Here is a 26,034-nt window from a genome sequence, read left to right as displayed (position 1 = left end):
ATTTGAGCAAAGTTTTATTCTGAAGTGCCCAACATTCACCCATGGCGATGGCATGTTTTGGCATGCTGCATTAATTTCTTCTGCTTTTCAAGGCCAGCCAGTTTCACCTACCGTTTATCACCAATCAGCGCTCACACCTAACCATTTAACGACAGAAATACAGGTTACTTATTTCATAGCCTTCACAGACTTTATTTTGTTACACATTGTAAATCAATGTGGCTATGTAACTATTTTGTTTGTAAAACAAAACCTAGTGATCATGGAGCCATGGTAACCAAATACTGTCACCAATTCCATTTAAAGGTTCATTCTCAGTCAATTCCACATCGCTGTACAGTTAAAAGAACTTTGATAAATATAAAAGGCCCTTTTATGGGTTTTCTTCTGTTGTACACAACAAACAAAAATCAAAATGATGGTAAGCCAAAAATGTTTTATTCACAACCATAAACAAGAGCCAGGCTTAGCGTTTTCCACCAACGCGTGGGGCGCTCATCTTCATAGGCTTGGCGATCTTGGGTTTCTGTGCAGTCTTGGTAGAAGACTATAGAAGAAAAAAACAACAACACAATGTTACAAAACACCACACTAGGTAAGTTTACAGTCAAGCTCCCTAAAGCCTCTACCAGCACTATGTCTGTTACAAAACCAAGGAGGTCAAAGTTTACAATCTGGCATGTTTCAGGTAAGGCATATAGTACGCTGCAATAATATTCTTGAATGGAAACACTGGAATAACAAAATGTGCACGTCGAGTTCTTACCTTTGCACTTGGAGCAGCGGGCTTCTTGGTTGCCTGCTTCGCCTTCTTGGCCTCCTTGGCAGCTCTGACAGAATAAAGAGAAACAATAAACCAGACTGAACATGTAGGAGATGGAGAGAATCCTCAATTGGAAATGTGTAACTATCAAGTGTTATACTGTGTGATTAAAACTTGTGGTAGAGAAAACATGACAAACATTAATAAATAACCAAAAGGTGATGCATCCCCAGCTTGTGAAGAGAACAAAGTGACGTCATCATAACACTAATACTGAAGATTTATATAAATTAATGACGGCCTCAGCCATCGGTGGAATCATCTATTAACTCAGACTTGTAGATCTGTTGGTTCTGCTCACATGTAGCACCAGATGAGATGTATATTCTTTTGGATAATTAAGGATTTGAGCACAGAACATTACTTTGCATTCCTGCATCCTGATCAGTTTTCTGCATAACTTTATAATTATGATAAAAACTCTTTAAGTGTTCATCAGACACATGTTCACCCAATGTAGTGAAGAGGTGATCTTACCCCGCCCTATTTTTTGTTAATTCATTTTGTTGAAGAGGGGTCGGGACAATTTCAATGACAGGCACAATCGCACCTGCCTGCATGCACAACGAGCGCAGATACAGTACGCTGCACGGAAATAATTGCCAATGTCCAGACCGCACTTGAAGGCACCATTTGTCTTCTGTGGGTCCGTGCAACACAACAAAACAAAAAAGTTTCACTTGCGAAACTCGTGTGGGGAGATTAATTATGAAGACGGAACAACCACATCTACAGCAAGGGGCTGCACAAAACGGGAAAATACACCGTTGCAGTTTTGCATTCAAAGACATAACAGCGTACATCTTTCTCTCTCTGGTCCCCTGCAGAGTGGAGCGTACAGACCTGTGACATGCATGAATATTACTCAAGTATCCTTTAGCAAGTTGAGTAAAAACATGCACCAGCTCCTACAGTTTGAGGCACCAGCCCTGTTTGTTTCTAGGTCTCTTTCTCCACCATTATGACATCATCAGGTTTCATGAATTGGTTTACCATTTCAAGCCGAGCATAACCTGCTAACACGTCATCCCTAGATCCCACACTTCCAGTGTCGCCAAGACCTGCCCTACTCTACTTCTGATTGGCTAATAACTTTGGTAAGTTTGATATACAAGAGCTGGGTTACACAAATACCATTATTAGGGGAACTCCATCGACTCAAACATGATAAAACTTAAAAAACAAATTCCCCACCGGTATTTATTTTTACTCTCCCGGCCTCACACCAGAGATCCGGCACAGTGACAGAATACTTTCACCCCGTTAAGAGCTTTAGGAACCTGAAAACAACATAAGTTCTCAAAAGCCAATAGCTAAAAGAACACTTGGTGCCCTCACCTGATGGCCTGCTCCCTCTGGGCCTTGCGGACCTCGGGCTTCTGGTTCCTCTTGGCCATAATCTCAGCCAGGGAGGCCCCAGTGATGGCCCTCTGGAATTTCACCGCACGGCGGGTACGCTTCTTTGTCACCTCTTCCTGTTAAGACCGAATAAAGACAAGATATTTGTATGTTAGAAGGCGAATATCAACATGTTAAGACCAGTCTAACGACAAAAGGAGGACTGAGATGCTCACATTATATTAATTGCGGTTTAAGTGACACACACGAATACTGAAGGTGTTCAATCAATAAAGCGAGACATTAAGTTTAACTAGAACAAAAATTGGGATGAATATTACCAAAGAATTTAACTCGCCAGAAGCTTCAAAATTAAAGTAGTAACCTTCAACTTTACAACACCTATGTAGAACTTTTATTTCACTTTGTTCTGTTTAAGCAGTACAATGTGAAGGCAACCTTTCTTTTCACTTAGGCCTACAGAAAGAACGAAGAGGTGCAGGAAGAAGAAACACTAAAAAAGTATTAAGTAAAAAATAAAATGGCATTTTCCCAGGGCTTCTTAAAACAAGTCAAAACATCCTGAAACGGGTCAAACCGAGATAACATTTCTCTGTAGCAGAATAAACAGTCCATGAAACCATCAAAATCACGACTGTTTGTTTACTCTGAAACTTTCCATCTAAAATTACGTAACAGATTTATACTCTATAGAGGCTTTTAATGTTATAATAAAAGCCATTAAGCAGGTGTTGCAAAATAACTTATTTACAGATATTTGGGCAGCAACATCAATGCAGATTTCTTAAGAAACTCCGAATTATCAGGATCAATGTATCTGAATCTATGGTCTATTTTAGTATAACATCAAATTCTACACACACAAAAAAAAGTTAAAACTGCTGCAATTCAAACTAAGGTATGCCCTGCAGACTCACCTAGTTACAAATGCTAGATGTAATGAAAATCAGACTAAGAAAAACATCATGATTGTATTGTTGGAGAGTTTGGAGGCTGACTAATGGTAAGATGTCAGTAAGACGTCAAGAGCCAGTACTATGATCTCCTGTTGTTCTATGGCTGTAGGTGTGGAGTGAGCACTGCTGCTAAGACTGAAAAACACAGTCCAGCAACAACACATAACACAGACTGACACTGTGCACACCGTTCACCCGCAGCCAAATGATTAAGTTCAACTGAGGGAAAATGTATGTGTTCAATGTAAGCACAGAACAAACTATATGATTTGTGTGCATAACCAATTAATTGTATATTTTGCAATATGGTGGTATGTTTTCAGAATGTTTACACTTCAGTTAATGTCAAACAACAGATGTGATACATAATTACTGTAGTTAAATCATTTTATACAGGTTTAACTAAAAAAAATCAGTATAGGCATATACTGCTTAAAGGGCCAGATGCCAAATTCAGATTAAGATGACTTCAGTTATCCCAGAAGGACAGACTACTGATTCACACACAATATAAATAGGCATGAAACAATAATTTCTGGACGCACTGCATCATATTGTGACAGAAGATATGGACTGAACTTACAAGTAAGTAACAGAACAGATAAAAGAGACTGATCTGTTGTCTTATTCCAACACAGACAAACATGTGGTTCCATGAACACATACAACTTGTTACTCACAGACTGGCCCTTCTTGTGCTTGCGCCTGTACAGAACGGTCCAGTTGATCTGTCTTGGATTCCTCTTGGCGAGGAAGGCAGACTCACACTTGCCATTCAAAAACTGGAACACCTTAAAAAGAAATTAAACAAATTACCAAATGTCTTTCTATGTAGTACTTATTTTCACTGCCTAAGGACTCTTATCCCTGTATTATGAAACACCTACATTCTATAATGTACAATACTGCCCTACAAAAGGCAAAAGGCAGTAACTTCAATTTTTTTCCAAAAATGAGTTTGTCGTCATTTTTGGAACATTACAGATGTGCTTAATTATGTGGACCGATATCTTGAGTCAATTGTGTTGTTTTTTTGAGAAAATAGTAGGTTGTAACTTCCAAAAGCCCTCGAGAAACCAAAGCCGAGTAACTTCACTTATAAGAGTCTTTGTTTTACTGTGGATCAAAGTGAAGTTACTGTTTTACTGCAGTGGAGTTAAGTTTGTTTTAATATCTGTCATCAAGCACTTCTGACACACACACAGTAGCTTGACTAAAGTGTAGCAAAGAAATAGTGTTGGTTGTGTTATTTTAACAATGCAACCAAGTGAAATACAGTAACAAATGTTAGTTAATGCCTTTTGCCTTGGCATGACCCGTTATTATTGTACAGGCCAGGGGTCTCCAACATTTCTTCATCTGAGAGCTACTTTGAAAAAATGAAAGTGGCCAAGAGCTACAGGCATAAAATCACTTGCATTTATTTACACAGCACACATCAGCTGAATCAAGCTGCTGTTTGTACCGATGCTCAACAATAATCTTAAATTCACATCAAGGTCCAAGAAAAAAAATGTGAATATTTTACATTTCTTATTGTGCCACAAAGTAAGCTATGCTGCTGAAAATTCACATCAATGTCCAACAAAACATTTCTACTTTACACTTGTTTTTATGGGCCAAATACCTCCTGCACTTACTGCAGTCAGATTTATTTTTAACACAGTCTGTAAACCTACAGGTGAGCTACTGAAAACCTGCCTGCGAGTTACCTGTTGGAGACTCCTGGTACAGGCAATGCAAAGGCACAGTACCTTAACTTCCAAATAAGGGTCAAAGGTCATGTTTGACCTCAAGATTTTTATGAACATTAATAGCCTGATTAAAAAGACAAAGAATTTCCACATTTCCAATATTCTGCAACTCATTTGGCTGGACAACAAAAAGACTTTAAAGTCATTTTTCTCAGTTCTACACTCTGGAGAGTCTTTTTGTGGCATGAAGACACCAATAACCATCACTTCTGTACCAACAACGTTTTAACATTTACACAGAATAACTTTTGAAAGCTGTAATAAAAGTGTTAATCCCATTTTACTGAGTTTTTATTTAATTGTTTCAGCACAATGCAATAAAAAAGTAAACAAGGTGCAGTTTAATAAATAATGACTGCTTTTGTAAACATTCATTGGGTTTCATAGGAAATGTTTGACTATTTTAGATAAACACTAAAAAGCATTTTATTAGAAGAATAACAGAACTCAGCTGTGACACTTTAGTTCTGTTTTAAATGCTAACTGTTGAAGCTAACGGCTAGCAGATCATAAGAGTGTAATTGACCTGGTTATATTTGTTCCTATTCAGTCAATACAAACATGTTTAGCAGCACACAAGGACTTGAGTAGGAAGCTCTCTTTATCGTTTAAAAACAGAGTAACTTGAAGCCGGCGTGGGAGACTTCTTACCTTTCCGTCTATCCTGGCGTATCGGCGGCCATGGCCGGGGTATATTTTATACCCGCTGAAACTGCACAACTCGACCCTGAAAACGACAAATATAAGCCATCACTAGAAGAAGATGATACACACTCAAACTTAAGACACATTACATGATTGGAAGATTTATTAAAGTGTGTAGATGGCATTTGATAATATTCAGTACACTCACTTCATGATGGCTACGAGAGGGCACAAAACCGGAAAGAAAGATGGCGGAAGCGGAAACTGAAATTAGAGACGACAAATCGTAATTTATCATCAATTAAAAAGTAAATAGTTTTCCGTGACTTGCATTGATTTTTAATGCTCTACACATACAAACCATTTACAAGTTATTCTGGCTATAAATATATGTTTTAAAATCAAATATATGTTTAGCCGTTGCCCCATCGTCACAAGGATGACGTCACAAGGATGACGTTGGCATCTGACGTTGCCTAGCAAACGTAACAGAAACATCAGAAAGCGGCAAAGTAATGCTGTTTGGCGATGTCAAAGAAATTAGGCAAGCAAATGAGAACTAAAAATGTAAGATTTAGTTAGGTATTAACCTTAATAACAAGCATGTTTATCTACTCTTTTTTTTTTACAGTAGCCTTTTTATTTAGTCAACAAAGATAATTGTAGTTTTTCCGCCCACACGGACGCTTTAACCTAATGAGCGAGACGGACTTTTTGGACTACATTTCCCAGTAATTTCCTGGTTCAGCCGTTTGACAAGCGGCAGAAGGCTCCTTGTCTTTCACACTACAATCTGCAGCTAATATAGTTGCTCTGCTTAGTCTTAGGCGACAGGATGGGTGTATCAGATTTACAGTCTGATAAAAATGCTGGTAAGTTGCTCTGCTGTTGTTATGGTCAGACAGATAGAGAAGGTTATGTGGAAGAAATTGTGCTTATTATTATACGAGCTCAGTGTTAGCTAACTTAGCATGCATCATCTCAGAGTGCAGCCGTTAGCATGCATTACTAACATCATGAGTCAGATCTAAACATCATATCTCAGTCCACTGGAGTTAGACTTTCCATCTACCCTAAACTCTTATTTTCTGTCCTTGATATTCCTCATTCGATAGCCACCCTTCGTGCCATTGGATCTAGTGTCAGTATTATTTACCTGTAAACATGTCGACAGGTAAATAACTTTATTGTCATTACACATATACAAGTATAGAGTAACGAAATGAGGTTTGGCATCTCACCAGAAGTGCAACAAGCAGAAAGTGCAAGAATCTGTGCTATGTACAGTAATTACAAAATTTACAGATGTAGACTAAAGAAAAGTGAATTATTGTGTATATATGTCTGGATTAATGGGATGCTATAAATATAAATAAATGCTATAAATATAAGTATATTCTTCAGATTATAATATACAGATTAAGGTGCAGTGAGCATGCTTTACTAGATTACAGATAATATACAGAATATGGACATATTGTACAGGTCGATAACTTATTGGGGTGATATGAACATACTATAATACAATAATACAGGTGGATGAGAGGTGTGTGTGTGTGTGTGTGTGACCAGGAGGAGTGGAGTTTAAACCTATATCCACAGTGAGTGAATATCGTCGTTTTAAATGACGTATAGTCTTTTGTTATGTTGCAGATATATAGATCTAACTACTTTCTTTAAGTCGGTTTGCCCTGACCTCCATTTATTTGCTCTACCTTTATTATCTAAAGGGGTTTAAGTATCACACTTTTATGAACTTGGAGGACTCAGAAAAACAGATTCATCTAAATCAGTGCAGTAGAGGCCTAATTATCCTAAATACAAATATTCTGTTTAATGTATCAATCAATCAATTTTTATTTGTCTAGCGTCAACTCATAAGTGTTATCTCGCGACACTTTACAAAAAGCAGGTAAAAGACCTTACTCATTGTTATGTTACAAAGATCCGGCCTATCCATCATGAGCACTTTAGCAAAGCAGCAAAAGTTACAGTGGTAAGAAAAAACTGTCTTATTAAAAGGCAGAAATCTTCGGCTGGATCCCCGGCTCATGATGAAACAGCCTTCACAGGCCTAGACTGCACCAGGCTTGGAAAGGGATAGGGGGAGAGATGGGATAAGATGCAGGAAGAGGGATAGGGAGCGTGGGGGTGGGGGGGTTTTGTTCAGGCAAGCCGTCCATCAACAATCCGGTGGGGATGTATGTAGACAATAAAATGGTTATTAAAATTACAATTTTGCGATTGAAGTTTTTAAATGTCTATTTGCTTTAGCCACACAAGGTCCTGTGATGGATCTTTCAGACCGGAGTATGCAGAAGCTGGAACCTAGTTTCATCTGCTCTGAGGACACTCACACCCTCATCCTCGACCGTAATCACATAATGAAACTGGACCACCTGGAACGGAGCCCAGGTCTCCAGCAGGTGGGTAAACCCTCTGAAACCTTGTTGCTTTTCAATCCATTTATTCACATACGACATACTGAACATTTTCTTGAATGCTTTTCATCCTCTTCCTTCCTTTAGCTATCTGTTGCCAACAACCGTCTGGTGAGGATGATGGGTGTGTCTCGGCTAACGGAGTTGAGAGTCCTCAACCTTCCCAATAACAGTATCGGATACATTGAAGGGCTAAGAGATCTCCCGCACTTGGAATGGCTCAACCTTTCGGGGAACAATATTAAGGTTTATGTCACAAAGTTTACATCATGGATGGACAGAAAATGTCATAAAACAGTTTCAAGATTTCAATATTTTTGCATGTTTGACTGACTGTACATGGTTTTTATCTCAGGTCATCGAGCAACTCAACAACTGTCTGTCCCTTCAACACCTGGATCTGTCTGACAATAACATATCTACAATAGGTGATCTCACCAAACTGGTGGCATTAAAGGTGAGTGCTTGACTCTCCAAGGCCAAAAGCATCATAAAAAAAGAAAACATTTGATAATGTTCTGTGGAATCTTCATTTTTGTACGTTTTGTATCATTTTTCTTTCCCTTTTTGAAGACACTTTTACTCCATGGAAACAGTATTACAACTCTCCGTACAGTTCCTGCTCACCTCCCCGTCCATTTATCCATCCTCTCCCTGGCAGAGAATGAAATCAGGGATCTTAACGAGGTAATTACTCGATAAAGTGCTGCTGTCTCCATTTAAACGACACAGATGCTAATTATTGATCGACTGATTTATTTGTGATTATTCCGCAGGCGTCATACCTCGCGCCTCTCCATGACCTGGAGCAGCTGTCCATCATGAGCAACCCCTGTGTGATGTCGACCCCCTCACTGCCTGGGTTTGATTATCGGCCTTACGTCATGAGTTGGTGCCTGAGCCTGAAAGTCCTGGATGGCTATGTCGTGTCACAGAAAGAAGGGTATGTGTGTTTCTAAATCTGTAAAGATGAATAAAAGACCCAAAACGTTTGATTTTCTTATGTGTGATTGTCATTTCTACAGTCTCAAAGCAGAGTGGCTCTACAGTCAGGGAAAAGGACGTTCATATCGACCGGGTCAGCATGTTCAGCTGGTTCAATACCTGGCCACTGTTTGCCCCCTGACGTCATCCCCAGCTCTAGAGACTGCAGAAGATGCCAAACTGGAGAAGATCCTCAGTAAGCAGAGGTAAAAAAATATACATTTAGCAGCAATGTGGCACATCATGATGTTTAAAAAAAACAAAGACCAGCGTCCAATTCGTACTTAAAATACCATGCATCACTCTCAGTGGCTGATCCCAGGTGTGGTGGACATTTTTTGTCTCCCAGGTTTCACCAGAGACAGCTGTTAGAGGAGACGACAGGAGGATGTCCCAGCCCTCCGCGCCCAACTCAACTAGACGTGGAGAGGCACAGTCCTTCACATGAAGCGCCACAGGGGGGAGCCAGAGAGCTGAGGAACATCAGCCCACCTGCATCAGCTACTGCTGCGCCATCAGTACGGGAGACAGGTAAGCGGGCTGCTTTGTCATCCTATCTGGCAGTTTGTGTTTGTTGTTTCTGTTAACAAGAAGCTGTTGTGACAAGATTTATTTTTTCATAATTGTAACTGTTTTGGTTTGTCTGTTTTTTGTGCAGAGCCAGTTGTGCAGTTTAACACCTGGGTAAGCTGTGATTCTTCCCACACATCGTTGCCAGTGGTTCGCAGCCCGAGGCCCGGAGAGGAGCACATGTTTCTAGAGGACGTGCTGACAGATGAGGACAAACTGAACGGCAGCATGCTTTCCTCAGAGTCGACTTTTCTCCCCTTCACGTCCGATCTGGATCCTCAAACGACCCACTCTGACAGCGAGGATGAGACGGAGACATTTGAACCCGACTCCCTGGCTCCAAAGCAGCCGGCTGAGCAGAAAAAGCACAACACAAACAAGAAACATCAATCACCGACAGAGGAAAAGGGCTCTGAAGAAGTCCTTTCTGGTGGGGCGACTACAGCTGGATCAGTGACACTCAGAATCAGCACACCACAAAGTGATCTGGAAACATCCTCTGACTTTGGCAAAGCAGAGATGACGGAAGCCCCGACGCAGGAAGAAGTTCAAGTGTGTACAAGTAAATCCTCTGTGACGGAGGCAGACAGGGCAGCGGTTAAAATTCAGTCATGGTGGAGGGGACAGCACACGCGCTGTTGTCACCCTGTCGCAAAAGAGGTGCGCAGTGAAATCCGCCTGCGCAGGATGCAAGAACACATTCTCTTCTTGTCTGAAGAATTGGACAGGTAACTTAATGATCGTCTGTGTTTCTTTTTCTTTTCAACTTTTTGGTGTGGGAATGTTTGTGCTTTATAACTTTTGTATTGTCCAGCATGTACATAGATGAACTATTAGTTAATAATGGTGTTGTTTTGCAGGGTGCAGCATCACTATGAAGAGGAGCGGCTACAGAGGCTGGTTCAGGAGGAAGCTGTAAAGTTTCTGTGGAAACAGGTGAGTTCAGCCTCACTTTGTCATTATCTCATATGATGTTGCTCTCCTGTGTTTGTTTTTTTCTAAACAAGACGGCCATGCTAGCATCTTTATGAGGATTTATGATGGTAACACTCACAATGATAATACTGACATGCTAGTTGTGTGCAATAATTTTGCAAGTTTATGCAAGAAATTGCATAAACTGATATCTTCTTCTTCCTCCATCATTTTTGCACAAAGCAAAAGTTTAAAAAGTGTATTAAATATTAAAAACTGGGATGCTGAATGCAAGCTTTGAACTTGATTTAGATTAGGAAACTGAACCGCAAGTCTTTAACCGTATAATCATTTAGCAAGTTTATGCACAAAATGTTGCTAGTTGAAATTGTTGCATGCTCCATACACCAAGGCTAAGAGGGCAGCTTGGGTTCAAGTCTGACCTGCAGCTCCTTTCCTGTATGTCATTCCCCACTTTATTATTACTATTTTTTATTTAGGAAAAGCATTCTTCACACATTAGTAATTACACATAATAGCAAAATAATTGCAAGACTCCTCCTTCAAACTTTCAAACATTGGAGCACTTTCTTTGCAGAAAGAGGGGGGGTACGATGCTCGCAGTATATTTAACAATTTAGCTCTTCCAAAGATTTTTTCATATTCAAGTAACATGACATTAATTAAATTGAAATTATTTACAAGAGAACACAGGAAGCTTTCACCTTGGAAGAAAATAAGAAAATGAAATACAGAGCAGGTTAACGGATGAAAGAAAATAACACCCATGTACTCCAATAAGTCAAATAAAATCAGGTCTTATAGGTTTGACATATTCAGTCCATTTGGTCCATATCCTGTAGAATCTATCCTTCTGGACTTTGAGGGAAAATGACAGCCTTTCCATAACGTATATTTCATATATTATGTCATTCCCCACTTTCTATCCACTGTCCTCTCTGAAGAAAGGCAATAAGCCCCCCCCAAAAAAATGATTTTAAAATAATCGCCATCATAACTCAACCTGGATTTTTGGTTAACATGACCTACTTTTGAACCACTTAGTCCAGGATGATCCCAGTGTCTCACCCTGGCACAGCAGCTGGATTCAGTCATACTCGCTATACCCGTAGGTGGCTATGTCTTTTGTTGTGAATGTTTACTGACATTTAAAAGTCTAGACCCTGTATATAAGACAACATCACTTTTTTCAGGGTGTTTAAAGGAAAGAAAGCTTGTCTTATATTCAGGCCATTACAGTATTTACAGGCTGGGCAGAGTGGTAGTTTGACCAGTAGACCAAAAGACTGACGCTGCCATCCCTGTTTCAGCATGGTTAAAAAATGGCTTTGTTGTGGATTTTTCTATGATCAAATAAAGTCTCAAGTCAAACCGCTTTTGTGTTTGTCTTTTATTATCAGAGTAATAGGGTTTCTTTTGCAAAAAGGAGGAAACTTATACAGGAGTGACAATCATAATCACAAATGCATAGCAGAATCCCGCTCGGGAGCGGTTACATCAAGACATTTATACCAGACTTCGCAAAGCAGGGCACTCTTATTGGTTGACTCATGTCGATGTGTCTTAATCTGCCTTAGAGACTTGCCTATAATTATCTCTTAGTTTCATGACAGTTATGTTCGTGTGTTGTTTGTGTACGTGTTTCTTACACTTCAGTATTTTTCCACTGTGCAAGCAGAAATCTGTGCGTGTTAAACATAACACTAATGTGTGTAATTCCATTACAGCTTTCTGAAGATAAGACTCTTAAAAATCGTCCTGTATTTCTGCCTCATTAGTTGAACACTTTCTTGTGTTGTCTTCAAAGCTCCAGTCCATGCAGCAGTGGAAACAGTCTGTGGAGCAGCAGCTGGCTGGCATAACTCAGGCCGTCACCCCAGCTCAGGTCTCGGCTCCTGGACTGTGCGAGTCCGTCCCTCCTGTTGCATCTGGCACCGAGAACCCGCCCAGCACCGACGTCTCCTTCCCAGACTCGGGCTTCCCGTCCACGGGTGACCACCATTCGGCACGGGAGGACAGCTTCCTGAGCAGCGGGACGACGGACTCTCTGAAGACGGTTCGAGCGCTGAGCCCCGTTCAGAGTGGCTTCGCCGTGGACAGCGCAGACTGCAGCCTGCTGGAGCAGTACCTCTCGTCTGTGCAGCAGAGGGAGCAGGAGGCCGAGGAGGTGGTCAGTGAAAGAACAGAAACACCACAGCCCTCCTCACCAGTATCACCAGTCAAAGCTGCACAGTCCAACTCCCCACTGGAGAAGGCTGCACACGACCAATCAGAAGAACAGAGAAGGGAGGAAAACACTCCTGGCCTTATTTGAGAGTCACAAGCTGATGGGCCCTTATACAGAACTACTGAGTGGGTGTGTAAATTTGGCAATGACTGTCGGCCTCTTGAGACTTCTCACAGTTGTGATCATCTTGATAACCGACCCAGATGTAAAATGGGTCAGTGCATCTGATTTGCCTTGTTACAAAAGACTGAACACTTTGCACACTTTAACAACACCTTAATGTGAATGTCATTCAAGTGTTTTGAAAACTTGGATCTTTTTGTTTTATTCAATAGACATGTTCCTCTCTGTGTAAAGATAATGATTGTAATGTAGCTTTGGGCGATATTAGCAACTTCAGGGTTTAGGTTGATACATCAACTGGCATTGTCTTTTTTCAATCCGGGTCCTGGGGTCCCACTGGCCTGCATGTGTTAGATGTTTCCCTATTCCAATAACCCTGATTCAAATGACTTTCATTTCAATCAGGCTTCTTGATGAGCTGATCATTTGAAGTGTTGAGTGTTGGAAGAGTGAAACCTCTAAAAACATGCAGGCCAGTGAGTCTCCAGGACCAGGATTGACAACCACTGGATTAAAGGAGCAGACATGGTGTGACCTATTCTCTTCATCAACATCCATTGCAATGTATACACTGTGTAAGCTATAACAATAAGATTAGACATCAATGTGTTTAACATAGCTCTAATCCCTGATCTATACTATATTAAACAATAAGCATTCAGTCTAATAACACGTTGCGTTTATAGCTGTTTTTTTATAATCTTGAGATCGCATTACCTGAAAATGTAGCATCATTTTAAAAATGTAAATAAATCCTCAAATATTATTTTCCAACTGGTATTTGTTGATGGTTATTGATTATTTAATTACCTTCTCATCTGATTATAAAATAACCTTTTCAGTTAATCCCGTTGACAGCAAATGTTTTTTTTTTACAATAGTCCAGTAATTAGTCTGACAAGCAGCTAGCACACCTGTTTTTAATCACCGATATGGATTAGATAATGATTGTTTTCTGTACCCTGGTATGAAAGTATAGAGAGTTCATATTCAGTCACAAAGTAATTTACTATAGATCAGTTGTTTACGCCCTATATAATCATTTATTTCTATTTAAATTATAATTTGTTAAAGGCTTTGTGATTTTTTTGATCCAGCAGATGTCGCCCTTGAGCACCAGCATGAAACCAAAACAACTCGCGCTGCATTGTTGTGTTAGCATGCTAATGCTAGCGATCTTTATTATGCTCGTATCTTCACACTGCATGTAAATTTACCTGAAATGAGCGTGATCTAGAAACGCAGTTAAGCAGTGAGTACAGTATGTTATTCTTCTTTTCTTTAGTCCCTCAATTAAACAACTTTTATACGTGAGGGGAGGAGTCAGCCGGCCGTCCGGGCGATGTAAACAAAGTGAAGATAGGACTCTGAAAACTCTGAAAACATCACAGACAGTGGGACTCGGGTTCAGGAGCGCCTCCAGGAACTCCGGGCCCCATGAGAAGATATCACATTGGGCCCCTACCACGGCCCAAACTAACCCGGAAAATGTCTTTGACCGCACCTCCACAAATGACCCGTAAAAACTTTGAACAACTATGCTTTGAGACAGACTACACATTTTTTACAGAAAGGAATTCTGAATGTTTGTTTATTTATTCAGACAATTTTAGTTTTCTTATTGCGGTTATAACTTAGAGGAAAAAGCGAAATAAGAAATACATTTTTATTTCAGGCCCATGAAGGGGCCCCCTCCCCCCCCCCCACTACGACGCCCCTGTTGATTTCTATTACATTTAAGTGTGAAAAATCGCATATAAAGCCTTTAATTAACTCTTAGTTTCGGTCTGGTTAATCACAGTAACAGTACATTAATAACAGGGAGGAGGGTTTGTACTGTTTAAATGTCATGTCGTTCATATTTTCTAGGAAAGAAAAGGTGAAAATATTTTGATTTATTCTCTCGTAGACTAAGAAAATAGTCAAATCTGATTTAATTCCTTGCATGTCAGTGTCTTCGAGTCTTCGGGGTACTTGTTCCTAAAAGAAAAGGACCACCAGAGGACGCAGCAGCAAATCTGTCCGACCCACAAAGCCCATCCCCTCCCTCCCTCCCTCCTCGTCCTCTTTTCTGTCCCCCCCCCCCCTATCAAGATTACTGAGCTTTGTAGATTCGGAGGGCTCGTCTTGTTTACTACACCTCTTCAGATGTGACTGTACAAACCACCGCTGTCTTATCTCAACTGGTCAGACTGGTCGTCCTCCAGCTCTTTACCAGTTCAACATCTTGCTAATCCTTCGTCGCAATGTGTAAGTAAGGGGATTGTGTTGGGGCTAAAGAACAACCTTTGCATCAGCTAACGGGGGGCAGTTCACTATGTTTGCATGACATTTCCACTTATGTTTTTTGATATCAGTGTTTTATATAATGTTTTTTTATTGTCGGCTTTAATGCCGGATAGTTGACGTTTGAATGAGCGACGGCAGCTGATTTATTAGTATGACCGGTATTTACGTGACGTCTATAAAAATGGAAGGCTACGTCAACGTATAGAATGTTTACGGTCACTAACCGTTTATCACATAGATGTTTATGAAATCTGCTTTTAGGGAAAACTTAAGACGAATATATTAAGACGTTTTCTTTCTATAAGGGCAAGACTTTAGATAAGCAACGGTTAATTAAAAGGTTAAAAGGCAACCATTAAAAGTTAACGTTTTTTGATTTAAAAGGAATCGTCCGTGTACTGTCGGTTGTAGCCATTTCCGGTTTAATTATTATTATTATTATTTTTTGTATATTATTATTTTTTATCTGTCAGACGACGCCCTCTGTTTACCTCCATTCTGATAGACTATTTTCATTTTTTTTCCCGACATCTTAAATTACAAATATTGGTTAATAGCTACTGTGGCTGAAAAAAAGAAATCTGAATTGGATCTTGTTTTGAAATTTAATTTTGGACTGAAGTTGCTGGTGTCCTTAATTTGGATTTCACAACTGAAATTGCAAAAATTGCGGAAATTAATTATCTTAAGTAATCAAAGTAAAAAAAAAAAAAAAATCATCCGCAGCCATTTCCGGTTTAATCTTTTTTTTTTTTAATCTAAGATTTTATCTGTCAGACGACGCCCGCTGTTTACCTCCATTCTGATAGACTATTTTCATTTTTTTTCCCGACATCTTAAATTACAAATATTGGTTAATAGCTACTGTGGCTGAAAAAAAGAAATCTGAATTGGATCTTGTTTTGAAATTTAATTTTGGTAATTTTTTTTAGGTAATCAAAGTTTTAAAAACAAAAACATATATATTATTATTGGCATGAGTCCGAGACTCTCCTTCTCCAAGCCTCACTAGGTAGCTTTTATTTCCTGTGGGCAGATTAATGTAAAGTCAATTTTAACTTAATTACAGACATACAGATGTACTTTGGTCCAAAGCTCATTCTGGATATATGTATGAATGTATTTCTTTGTGCGTTCATTCTTTTAAATGGCAGTATTCATTCGGCAGCATCATGTGCTGAGGAAGAGATGATGCCATCATCCCCGTGGTGACCTCACAGAGAGAAACCGGGCCTGATCATGGGAGACAGAAGGAGGTCACCATGTGCAGAAATCTTTCCAACTATGCCCTCATCTTCCTCTTGGTAGCCCTCTCTGGCCTCATCTTCCTGCTGCGGAACATCCACACTGTAGAGGTGAGAAAAGACTGATGAGTTTTATGTCTGTTACATTGAAGGGAAGTTGATTAACATCGGTACCTCATAGAAGTTCTAATGATACTAAACCTTATGAGAAGAACAGTTAATGAACAGAACCTTTACTTTGAAACTGAGCAGAAGTACCACCTTGAAACCTTGGTGATGTTTTATGATGCTTGGTTGAAGATTGTCCTGGGGGGGGGGGGGGGGTGGTCTGGTGGTTGGTTCCCAAGCCCCATGTGCAGAGGCTGCGGTCCATGTCCCGGCTTCAGATCCGACCTGTGGCTCCTTTCCTGCATGTCATTCCCCTCTCTCTCTCTCTCTCTCTCTCTCTATAATTACTAATCAGGGGCAAACTATAAAGAGCAGGAGAGAGGAGGCTGCCAGCTACCAGTGGGTCGTAGGACTGCGTGTGTCGTAGGACTGCGTGTGTCGTAGGACTGCGTGTGTCTTTGACAAGATCTTTAGTGCGATCCTTCTGTGGAAGCTTTGTGTTCCGATAAAGGCCTTATTGTTCATATCTTGAGTGTTAGTTTTGAATTGGCTTCTCTTTTTGTTTTGTGTTTTTTAGAAGAAGCTTGTTTTGTGTTTCACATTTTGATTTAGTTTGTTAATAAATCATTTTAAACTTTGCTTATATTTAGTTCCTATTTCCCTGGGTTTTAATTTATTGTTACTCCCCTCATCCCCTAGCCATCTTGGGGAATGTGTCACATGAACATGACTGTAGTAGATTGTTGAGGGGGGGGGGGGGGTACACAGAGACACAAATATTAAAGTATACAATCTTGATGGAAAAAATTGAAGACAGAATGGGAGCTAAATGGAACAATAGATCCAGAGGATTCACAGGCTTGAGCAATGAAGCCTTCACTTTATCATGGAGACAGACGCACGAGAACAAATCTAAAGTACAGTATTCCCACAGCATAGAGTGAGCCTTTTTCTTTCTGCTGGAAAAAGGATGAGATCCTAACTTCTGGTACGTGTTTAACATAACCAGATAAGTTAGAAAGATGGCTGATTTCCCTGCTCAGTGAAACCTCGGGGGGGGGGGGGTTATCTTAAAACTTGGCTGGGATTTGCAAGTATACAAATACATCCTCAAGATTCCCCCGTTCTCTTTGTTTAATATCTGAAGAAGATGATTTTGTCCAGTCGGCTAACAGATGGCTCTCCAACTCTCAGTTTGGTTCTGCTCGAAGTTTTGCCTGTTAACAGGAAGTTTGTCCTTGCAACTTTTGCCAAGGTCTTGCTGATGGTGGATTCATTTTGGATCCCTCTAAATATTATAACAAAGAGTCATTCGAGACCTGAGACAGATAGATAGATAGATAGATAGATAGATAGATAGATACTTTATTGATACCGAGGGAAATTCAAATCATCCAGTAACAGGTTACAAAGACATGACATGAAACATTTGTTAAAAATAAACCACAAAACCGACGCCCCCCTCCCATACATATATATTAACCTGAAGATTTAAAGAATACCCCTAGATGAATCAAACTTAAACTGTGCAATTAAAATAGACTTATACAAGAAATGTACATAACCCGTGCAGGGCTAAAAATATGTGAAATTAAAACAAGAACCTAAAAAAAGTCGAGGAAAAAAAAATCTGTAATTAGACCTGAATATAAAAAATAAAAAAAGTGTTGACCTTCTGAAGTTGTGTTGTTTATATATGTACAGTAATGTTTAAAAACATTTAAGATAACATTTGTTTATGATTTGGTACATTAATAAAAATGGACTGATTAAAGAAGATAGTTTTATCTTCTAGTCAGAGGTTGATGGTGCAATCTGTGGATCACCACCAAACTCTTATCTGCTCCCTTCCCCTTCAGAACTGGAACTGTCACACTGTCTCCGCCCTCTACCAGCTCCAGAGCAGGATCCAGTCCTCCTTCATCCCGGTGAACCTCCCCACCTTTCATCACAACCGCACCTTCTGCGCCAACTTGGGCCAGAAACCGTCGCCCGAAGATGAACTGGAAGAGCGCTACCTGCTGGGCTCTATCGCCTGGCCCAGGCCTCCAGCTCGCTCTGCGCCGCCTGCCCTGCGACAGACGAGCGACCCCGTGCACAGCCTGTTCACCATCCTCCCCACTAAGGAAGGGAGGGCGTGGCATGTGGGAGACCAGCTGGAAGTCCTGGTCCAAATGCACGACTTCCAGGGTCGGCCCAAGCACTACGGCGGGGATTTCCTTTTGGTCAGGCTGCACACTCCGGAGCTGGGAGCAGGTGTAGCGGGTCAGGTGCTTGACCACAAGAATGGATTGTACTCCGCCTTGTTCCCGCTCCTCTGGTTGGGGTCTGCGCAGGTGGAGATAACGATGGTGCATTCGAGCGAGGCCGTGGCCGTGCTGAGGCGGCTGAGAGAAGAGCGGCCTGATCGGGTTTTTTTTAAGAGCCTGTTCCGTCTGGGCTTCCTGTCCGAAACGACTCTGTGCAACATCTGTCTGCCTCCGGACCAGCAGCCCCTGTGCAACTACACAGACCTGTACACCGGGGAGCCCTGGTACTGCTACAAGCCCAAGATGCTCAGCTGTGACACCAGAATCAACCACGCCAAAGGAGGCTACCTGAAACACCTCATCACCAACCGAGAGGCGCTGCTCTTCCAGAGGTCTGTAGCACGTTAACGTTTAAATATGCAGATAAACATCAAACATAAGTGTTCTGTCAAGACCAACATCAACAATGAATTCATTTGATGAACCAATCCATGGAAGATCAGAATCAGAATCAGAATAGTTTTTTAATACATTTACACATGCAAGGAATTTGTCTTTTTGTTTTGGTGCAAAAACACTTAAAGGAAATAAAGCAAAATAGCAAGAACTTAAATAAAATATAAGAAGTAATTACAAATATATAAAATAGAGCAGTGGTTCCCAAAGTGGGGGTCGAGAGACACTGTTAGGGTGGGTCGCAAGATTCCCTCCAAAAACATGTAAAAATGTAAAAACGGTTTAAAATTGCATATTTCACTCATTCATTTGAAAATATATACAAAAAAAGTTGTTTTCTTACAAGAAATCACAAAAATAATGTGATGGTGTTTGGGCTATTGCGTGGTGTTTTTAACCACCTCCAGGGACAACAGGGGTCCTTAAGTGTCTATCAGCGTTACATTGGGGGTCGTGGGCTGAAAAGGTTTGGGAACCCATGAAACAGAGTATAAGAAATCTAAAAACACAAAAGGTGCAGTATCAAAAGTCCAGTGAGCGTTAATGTAACGCATGAAAACAGTTTCAGCCTTCACGTTGCTGTACTTGCCCTCTGACTCTCAGGCTCAGTCTGGGTTATGTTGGGGGGGGGGGGACATTGTTCATGAGGCGGGAAGAAGCTGCTCTTGTGGTGAGAGGTTTTGGTTGCAGACTCTCACCAGAGGGGACGGTTCCTCTTTACCATAGACATGTGTTGTCCATAAATAAACTGGCAGCTGTACTTTGTTTTCAGCTTTTGCACTTTGAGTACTAATTCACTTCTGCTATATAAAAATATTCCCAAAACGATACCATTATCTTCGCTGCTTGAAGATTGTCCTGGGGGGGGGGGGGGGGGGGGGGGGGGTGGTGGTCTGGTGGTTGGTTCCCAAGCCCCATGTGCAGAGGCTGCGGTCCATGTCCTGGCTTCAGATCCGACCTGTGGCTCCTTTCCTGCATGTTATTCCTCTCTCTCTCTCTCTCTCTCTCTCTCTCTCTCTCTCTCTCTCTCTCTCTCTCTCTCTCTCTCTCTCTCTCTCTCTCTCTCTCTCTCTCTCTCTCTCTCTCTCTTTCTCTTTGTCTCTCTCTCTCTTTTCCTGGTTTCAAAATCGATTCACTGTCCTGCCTCTACAATGAAGACATTAAAATAAATAAAAAAGAAGAAAGCATGATGTTACGTGCCGTAGTTTTGTGTTTTCTCTCTCTCCTCTGTGTGCTCCCCAGGTGTTGCTCCTCAGCCTCAGAGTGTCCAGCATCACCTGTGGCTAATTACTAATCAGGGGCAAACTATAAAGAGCAGGAGAGAGGAGGCTGCCAGCTGCCAGTGGGTCGTAGGACTGCGTGTGTCGTAGGACTGCGTGTGTCGTAGACTAGATCTTTAGTGCGATCCTTATGTGGAAGCTTTGTGTTCCGATTAAGGCCTTATTGTTCATATCTTGAGTGTTAGTTTTGAATTGGCTTCTCTTTTTGTTTTTCCCCTCCAGGGACAACAGGGGTCCTTAAGTGTCTATCAGCGTTACATTGGGGGTCGTGGGCTGAAAAGGTTTGGGAACCCATGAAACAGAGTATAAGAAATCTAAAAACACAAAAGGTGCAGTATCAAAAGTCCAGTGAGCGTTAATGTAACGCATAAAAACAGTTTCAGCCTTCACGTTGCTGTACTTGCCCTCTGACTCTCAGGCTCAGTCTGGGTTATGTTGGGGGGGGGGGGGACATTGTTCATGAGGCGGGAAGAAGCTGCTCTTGTGGTGAGAGGTTTTGGTTGCAGACTCTCACCAGAGGGGACGGTTCCTCTTTACCATAGACATGTGTTGTCCATAAATAAACTGGCAGCTGTACTTTGTTTTCAGCTTTTGCACTTTGAGTACTAATTCACTTCTGCTATATAAAAATATTCCCAAAACGATACCATTATCTTCGCTGCTTGAGTCCCTTTTATAGGCACTACAGTGCACATCTGTTTAAGGGAATTATGTTCCTGAATCAAAAATAAGAGTCTGCAGCGGTGCAGCCATGCCTGCGTCCCTGTGAGGCTGTATCCAGCAGTGTTCCACACAGGGTTTCACTTACGGGCGTGGTCACACTGGCCACTGGCCACACTGCCCTTAGACTATGGTGGGGGGGAACTGAAACCCTCTAGTGATAAAAATTAGTACATTTTAAAGTTAAGTGCATCAATTTTGTGCAAACTTAAAATGTTAAAATGTTTGAAAAACATGTTCTCTTCAAACAATGTTGTGCTCTTTTAGTGCACAAATTGTTAAAACATGAAATCCAATGCCCATGGAAGTTAAATGGCTTTAGGCTTGGCCCATAGAGACCCTCAAGCAGGCAGCCATGTGCTCTCCTTGCAGCCTATTGCAAGGGTCAGATATGACATAAATGAATGTAAATAAAAAGTGAATTTGCAGCATACTGTTCCTATTCCTCTTTCAGTTACTATTATCGCTCCTCTCCAGTTCCAGCCTCTCATCGTTTCTCTCATTTCTTCAACATGCTTCTATTTGATGACGTCATACTATTTGCAGTGCAAAAGCATATTTGATTAATTAATTGTTATGTGTGTATATGCCATCGGTCAAATCTCTGAGTAACACAGATTTGCTATAAAAGTATGAAAAGCAGGTTGTTGTTTTTTGTATGTATAAATGTATAAATGTAAAAAAAATAACCTGATGAATCCTTCTTGTTTTATGTCAGTGGTGTAAACCTCAAAGTTGCCATTCACGCTTCAGGAGCCGACAGGATCAACGTGCTCCCTCGCAGGAAAGGTACAGTACACCTGCAGACTTTGTAAAGACAACTTTAGTAGTTTGTGCATCATTACAAGTTGATTCATTCAGTATATTATTAACTTTATCCAAACACATTTCTCCTTTAATATCAGATGAAGCGGGGGTTGAAAGCAGCAGTGTGAAACCAGATCCTACTAAGTTTGCGCCGTCTGGATTTTATTACGCCGACTCCTGGCGGCCTTTAGGTGGCACGTTGGTGCGCCGGTTCAATGACTCGTCTGCCATCACTCAGTGTTTGAAGAACAAAGTGGTCAACATGTACGGAGACTCGACAGCGAGGCAGTGGTTTGAGTACCTCACCGAATTTGTTCCAGGTGAATTTATTATTTATTTTTTATTATCTTTGCTTATATTTTCACGCTCTGTATTTTTTCTTATATTTCTTTCCAATATTAAAATCCATTCTCATGTCATCCTCTCTAGAATTTTTTTTTTTTATACTTTTATTGCAATACATTAACGGTTCCGATCACTGTACTTACACATATTTGCAACATTTTTTTTTTTTATATATATTTTTAACACCCAGTGGTGAAAAGGAAACAATACATAGAAATATATACACAGTATGCAAATTTAAAATATAACAGAGGCAGCATCCAGCGCGAGCTTTGTGCCTCCTTTTTACAAGGTTAAGAATACTGTTCAAGAAATAAATAAAAATAAAATAAAAAAAGTAGAAAAGGATTAAATGAAGAAAAAATAAATAGATAAATAAAGAACATAAATAAATACCAAAATTTTAAAAAAATTAAAAAAAAATTAAAAAAAGAAGTAGGAAAGGATTAAATGAAGAAAAAATAATTAGATAAATAAACAAAAAATAAAAATAAATACAAAAATAAAAATAAATAAGTGTGCGTCATCTCCTGCAGATATTTACATCTCAGACTGTATGCGTGTTTGCACATAACCAAGATCTGTCTATATCATGTTTTTTAATTGTTGTTTATTTCCTCTCTAGAATTAAAGGAATTCAACCTGCACAGTCCTAAAAATGTGGGGCCCTTCATGGCGGTCGAGAGCGCCAACAACATCCTTCTAAAGTACCGCTGCCACGGCCCGCCCATCCGCTTCTCCACCGTCACTGCCAGCGAGTTGCGGTACGTTTCCAACGAGCTGGACGGCCTGGCCGGGGGTCCCGACACCGTGGTGGTCCTCAGCGTCTGGTCCCACTTCAGCACGTTTCCCGTGGAGGTTTACATCCGACGGCTGCGTCACATCAGGCGGGCGGTGTTGCGACTTCTGGACCGAGCGCCGGGCACGGTCGTCGTCATCCGCTCGGCTAACCTCCAGGCTCTGGATCAGGAGGTGAGCCTGTACAACAGCGACTGGTTCTCCCTGCAGCTGGACGAGGTGCTCAGGGCCATGTTCAGAGGACTCAATGTTCAGCTGGTGGACGCCTGGCAGATGAGCGCGGCGCACCACCTTCCTCACGCCCTCCATCCACCTGAAGTCATCGTCAAGAACATGATAGACATGCTTCTGTCTTACATTTGTCCTGAGGAAAAAAAGAGCCCACAGACATAGAAGATCAGTGACGACAGTGGACCCTCGTGTTTAAAGGAAACGCAGACATTTCTTAGTTAAAGGCTTTCTATGTGATTTTTCACACTTAAATGTAATATAAATCAGAAATCTGTCTGTGATGTTTTCAGAGTTTTCAGATTCCTATCTTCACTTTGTTTACATCGCCCGGACGGCCGGCTGACTCCTCCCCTCACGTATAAAAGTTGTTTAATTGAGGGACTAGAGAAAAGAAGAATAACACACTGTACTCACTGCTTAACTGTGTTTCTAGATCACGCTCATTTCAGGTAAATTTACATGCAGTGTGAAGATACGAGCATAATAAAGATCACTAGCATTAGCATGCTAACACAACAATGCACCGCAAGTTGTTTTCATGCTGGTGCTCAAGGGCGACATCTGCTGGATCAAAAAAAATCGCATATAAAGCCTTTAAAATAAGTGATCAGTTCTTCATTTTTAGTAGAGGGTCGAAAAATAAAACTCCAAAGCTACAAACCCTTTAAATACCGTCTGTACTGAGAGGTGTGCTCAGACTTCTGGGACTGATCTCTGTTTACCTGCATTTTACTCTTTCATTTCAATCCAACAAAACAAGTGTTATTCTGAAAACGCCAAAGAGTTTGGCAGACTGATTGTTCCTGCCCATGTGTTTCTGTTGCCAAAGTGTGGGAGTGTGCATTATCTTTATCTTTAGTTGCCAATATTTGTTGTTGGTATTCTTTTAAAGTCACAGTATTAACTTCATATTTATGGACATTTTTTTTTTGTTTGCAAAAGCTGAAGACTCAGTGAGTTCTTGTTTCTGAAGCTGCTCTTTGTTTGTGCTCCTCTGATCAGCACATGATCCCTCGTGCTGTCTGTACTGATCTCTTTGTTACATCAGGCTTTTTAAAATGCAGCTTCTGTACATTTTTTTTTTTTTAAACCTATCCGTATGTGATTGCGATACAATCTTGGCTTCAATTCTATTTCAAGAGTTTAGATGAAATATAATGAAAAAAAAAAAGTTAATTTAACAGATAAGTAATAAATGGTTTGAAAAAAAAAGGTGCATTTGTTAACGGCCTGTACCATATTTTTGTGTGCATCTTTTACGCCCATCCACAACCCCTAAAGCACACAAAGTGTTTTTGGAGAATTAAGGTGTTTTAGTATTTTTCAATGGAAAAAGCAGGTGATGACATAAAAAAAAAACACTAGATCTTAAAGGCTTTCTATGTGATTTTTCACACTTAACTATAATATAAATCAAGTATATCCTCTGAAAATAACTCTGTGAGTCATGACTGTCTACAATGGGTGTAACACCCGAGTCCCACTGTCTGTGATGTTTTCAGAGTTTTCAGAGTCCTATCTTCAGTTTGTTTACATCGCCCGGATGGCCGGCTGACTCCTCCCCTCAGCGTATAAAAGTTGTTTAATTGAGGGACTAGAGAAAAGAAGAATAACATACTGTACTCACTGCTTAACTGTGTTTCTAGATCACGCTCATTTCAGGTTAATTTACATGCAGTGTGAAGATACGTGCATAATAAAGATCGCTAGCATTAGCATGCTAACACAACAATGCAGCGCGAGTTGTTTTGGTTTCATGCTGGTGCTCAAGGGCGACATCTGCTGGATCAAAAAATCACATATAAAGCCTTTAAATGAATAAATCTTTGGCAACTCAAGCATTGAGGAGCATTTTCAACTTTTTGAATCTGATATCATTTAAAGCTTCTGGCTGTTCGTTTATTCTTTTCCTCCAGGTCCCTCCACGTTGTTCCTCTGCTGTCTTTACCTGTCGATGTCTGTAACTAACAGATCAGCCTTTCTGCTAAATGTACACTAACATCATTAATGCTTGTGTGTGTGTGTGTGTGTGTGTGTGCCGTCCAAGCAACTCACATATTCACATTCCAAGGTTACATCTAAATTCTTGGTGCTTTTTTTATAGCCATTTATTTAACATTGAGCACCAACTGTTTATTATCCAAGTGTGATGGTGGGAAGATGGTAAAGTGGCTTTAAGTCTTCAGATCTGTGTGATACAAAGAGAACCTGTGCCTATTTTTATGTTGTAACTGTACGTCACTGACCGTGATCAGAGGCTGACTATAAAGAGACTTTGTCATAACTTTTAAAAAGAAGCGTCGCTGTCATGTTTGAGAGTATTTTACTTTAATCAAAAGTGTGCTTTTACTATTCAAATGAGTGGCTCGTGACTGTTTGGGAAGCTTTTCTGCAGATACATTAAAGCAGTGAAAAGAAGTCTGAGATGGAGCTGGGTGATTTTATCTGTTTGATATTTAAATCACCAAATGGGCCCGTGACAATCAGTAGAATTAAGATCAGTTCGATCATGCACTTTACTTATCTTTAAATCTATTGAGAGACAACAGTTGTGACCTAAACAAGTGTAGGATATTGACCAATAAACAGTATGCATAAAATAATATTAAAAAATCACAATTATTATTTTTTAAACAATGTTTGCTTTCCTTTTCTAAACCTGTTTATTTTTTAGCTCATAGCAAAAATA

The 26,034-nt window shown here is 40.5% G+C and overlaps 3 protein-coding genes, 1 long non-coding RNA gene and 1 other non-coding gene across 6 annotated transcripts in view; 2 read left to right on the top strand and 3 right to left on the bottom strand.

Annotated features, from left to right (window-relative positions):
- Nucleotides 1-26,034, bottom strand: part of LOC132986793 (uncharacterized) — a 69,088-nt gene that overhangs the window by 10,942 nt on the left and 32,112 nt on the right. The gene's annotated exons all lie outside the window — the stretch shown is intronic.
- rpl24 (ribosomal protein L24) lies at nucleotides 417-5,826 on the bottom strand. Its single transcript, XM_061053383.1, has 6 exons — nucleotides 5,746-5,826; nucleotides 5,544-5,619; nucleotides 3,819-3,929; nucleotides 2,162-2,298; nucleotides 767-830; nucleotides 417-547 (listed from the first exon to the last, which is right to left on the bottom strand). Exons 1-6 carry the CDS (start codon nucleotides 5,748-5,750, stop codon nucleotides 467-469), a joined length of 474 nt encoding a protein of 157 aa, XP_060909366.1. The 5' UTR covers nucleotides 5,751-5,826; the 3' UTR covers nucleotides 417-466.
- On the bottom strand, nucleotides 3,155-3,334 carry LOC132987651 (small nucleolar RNA SNORA23). The gene has a single exon (XR_009675707.1). It is a non-coding gene; the product is annotated as a small nucleolar RNA SNORA23 (small nucleolar RNA).
- Nucleotides 6,046-13,592, top strand: cep97 (centrosomal protein 97). Its single transcript, XM_061053382.1, has 11 exons — nucleotides 6,046-6,409; nucleotides 7,812-7,963; nucleotides 8,066-8,224; nucleotides 8,334-8,435; nucleotides 8,552-8,665; nucleotides 8,755-8,921; nucleotides 9,004-9,168; nucleotides 9,312-9,493; nucleotides 9,621-10,260; nucleotides 10,393-10,468; nucleotides 12,276-13,592. Exons 1-11 carry the CDS (start codon nucleotides 6,373-6,375, stop codon nucleotides 12,780-12,782), a joined length of 2,301 nt encoding a protein of 766 aa, XP_060909365.1. The 5' UTR covers nucleotides 6,046-6,372; the 3' UTR covers nucleotides 12,783-13,592.
- Nucleotides 14,906-25,762, top strand: nxpe3 (neurexophilin and PC-esterase domain family, member 3). 2 transcript variants are annotated; one of them, XM_061053418.1, is made up of 6 exons: nucleotides 14,906-15,068; nucleotides 16,276-16,462; nucleotides 18,319-19,100; nucleotides 21,883-21,953; nucleotides 22,070-22,291; nucleotides 22,942-25,762. In XM_061053418.1, the coding sequence occupies exons 2-6, from the start codon at nucleotides 16,370-16,372 to the stop codon at nucleotides 23,505-23,507; spliced, it is 1,734 nt and encodes a 577-aa protein (XP_060909401.1). In that variant the 5' UTR covers nucleotides 14,906-15,068; nucleotides 16,276-16,369; the 3' UTR covers nucleotides 23,508-25,762. The 2 variants fall into 2 exon arrangements, with proteins under 2 accessions (XP_060909401.1, XP_060909402.1); XM_061053419.1 differs by having other exon boundaries at nucleotides 16,262-16,462.

This window comes from Labrus mixtus, chromosome 13 (assembly GCF_963584025.1).
Source record: "Labrus mixtus chromosome 13, fLabMix1.1, whole genome shotgun sequence".
Classification (NCBI taxonomy): Eukaryota; Metazoa; Chordata; class Actinopteri; order Labriformes; family Labridae; genus Labrus; species Labrus mixtus.
The sequence above is the reverse complement of the archived record's forward strand: the minus strand, read 5'-3'. Positions and strand labels throughout refer to the sequence as shown.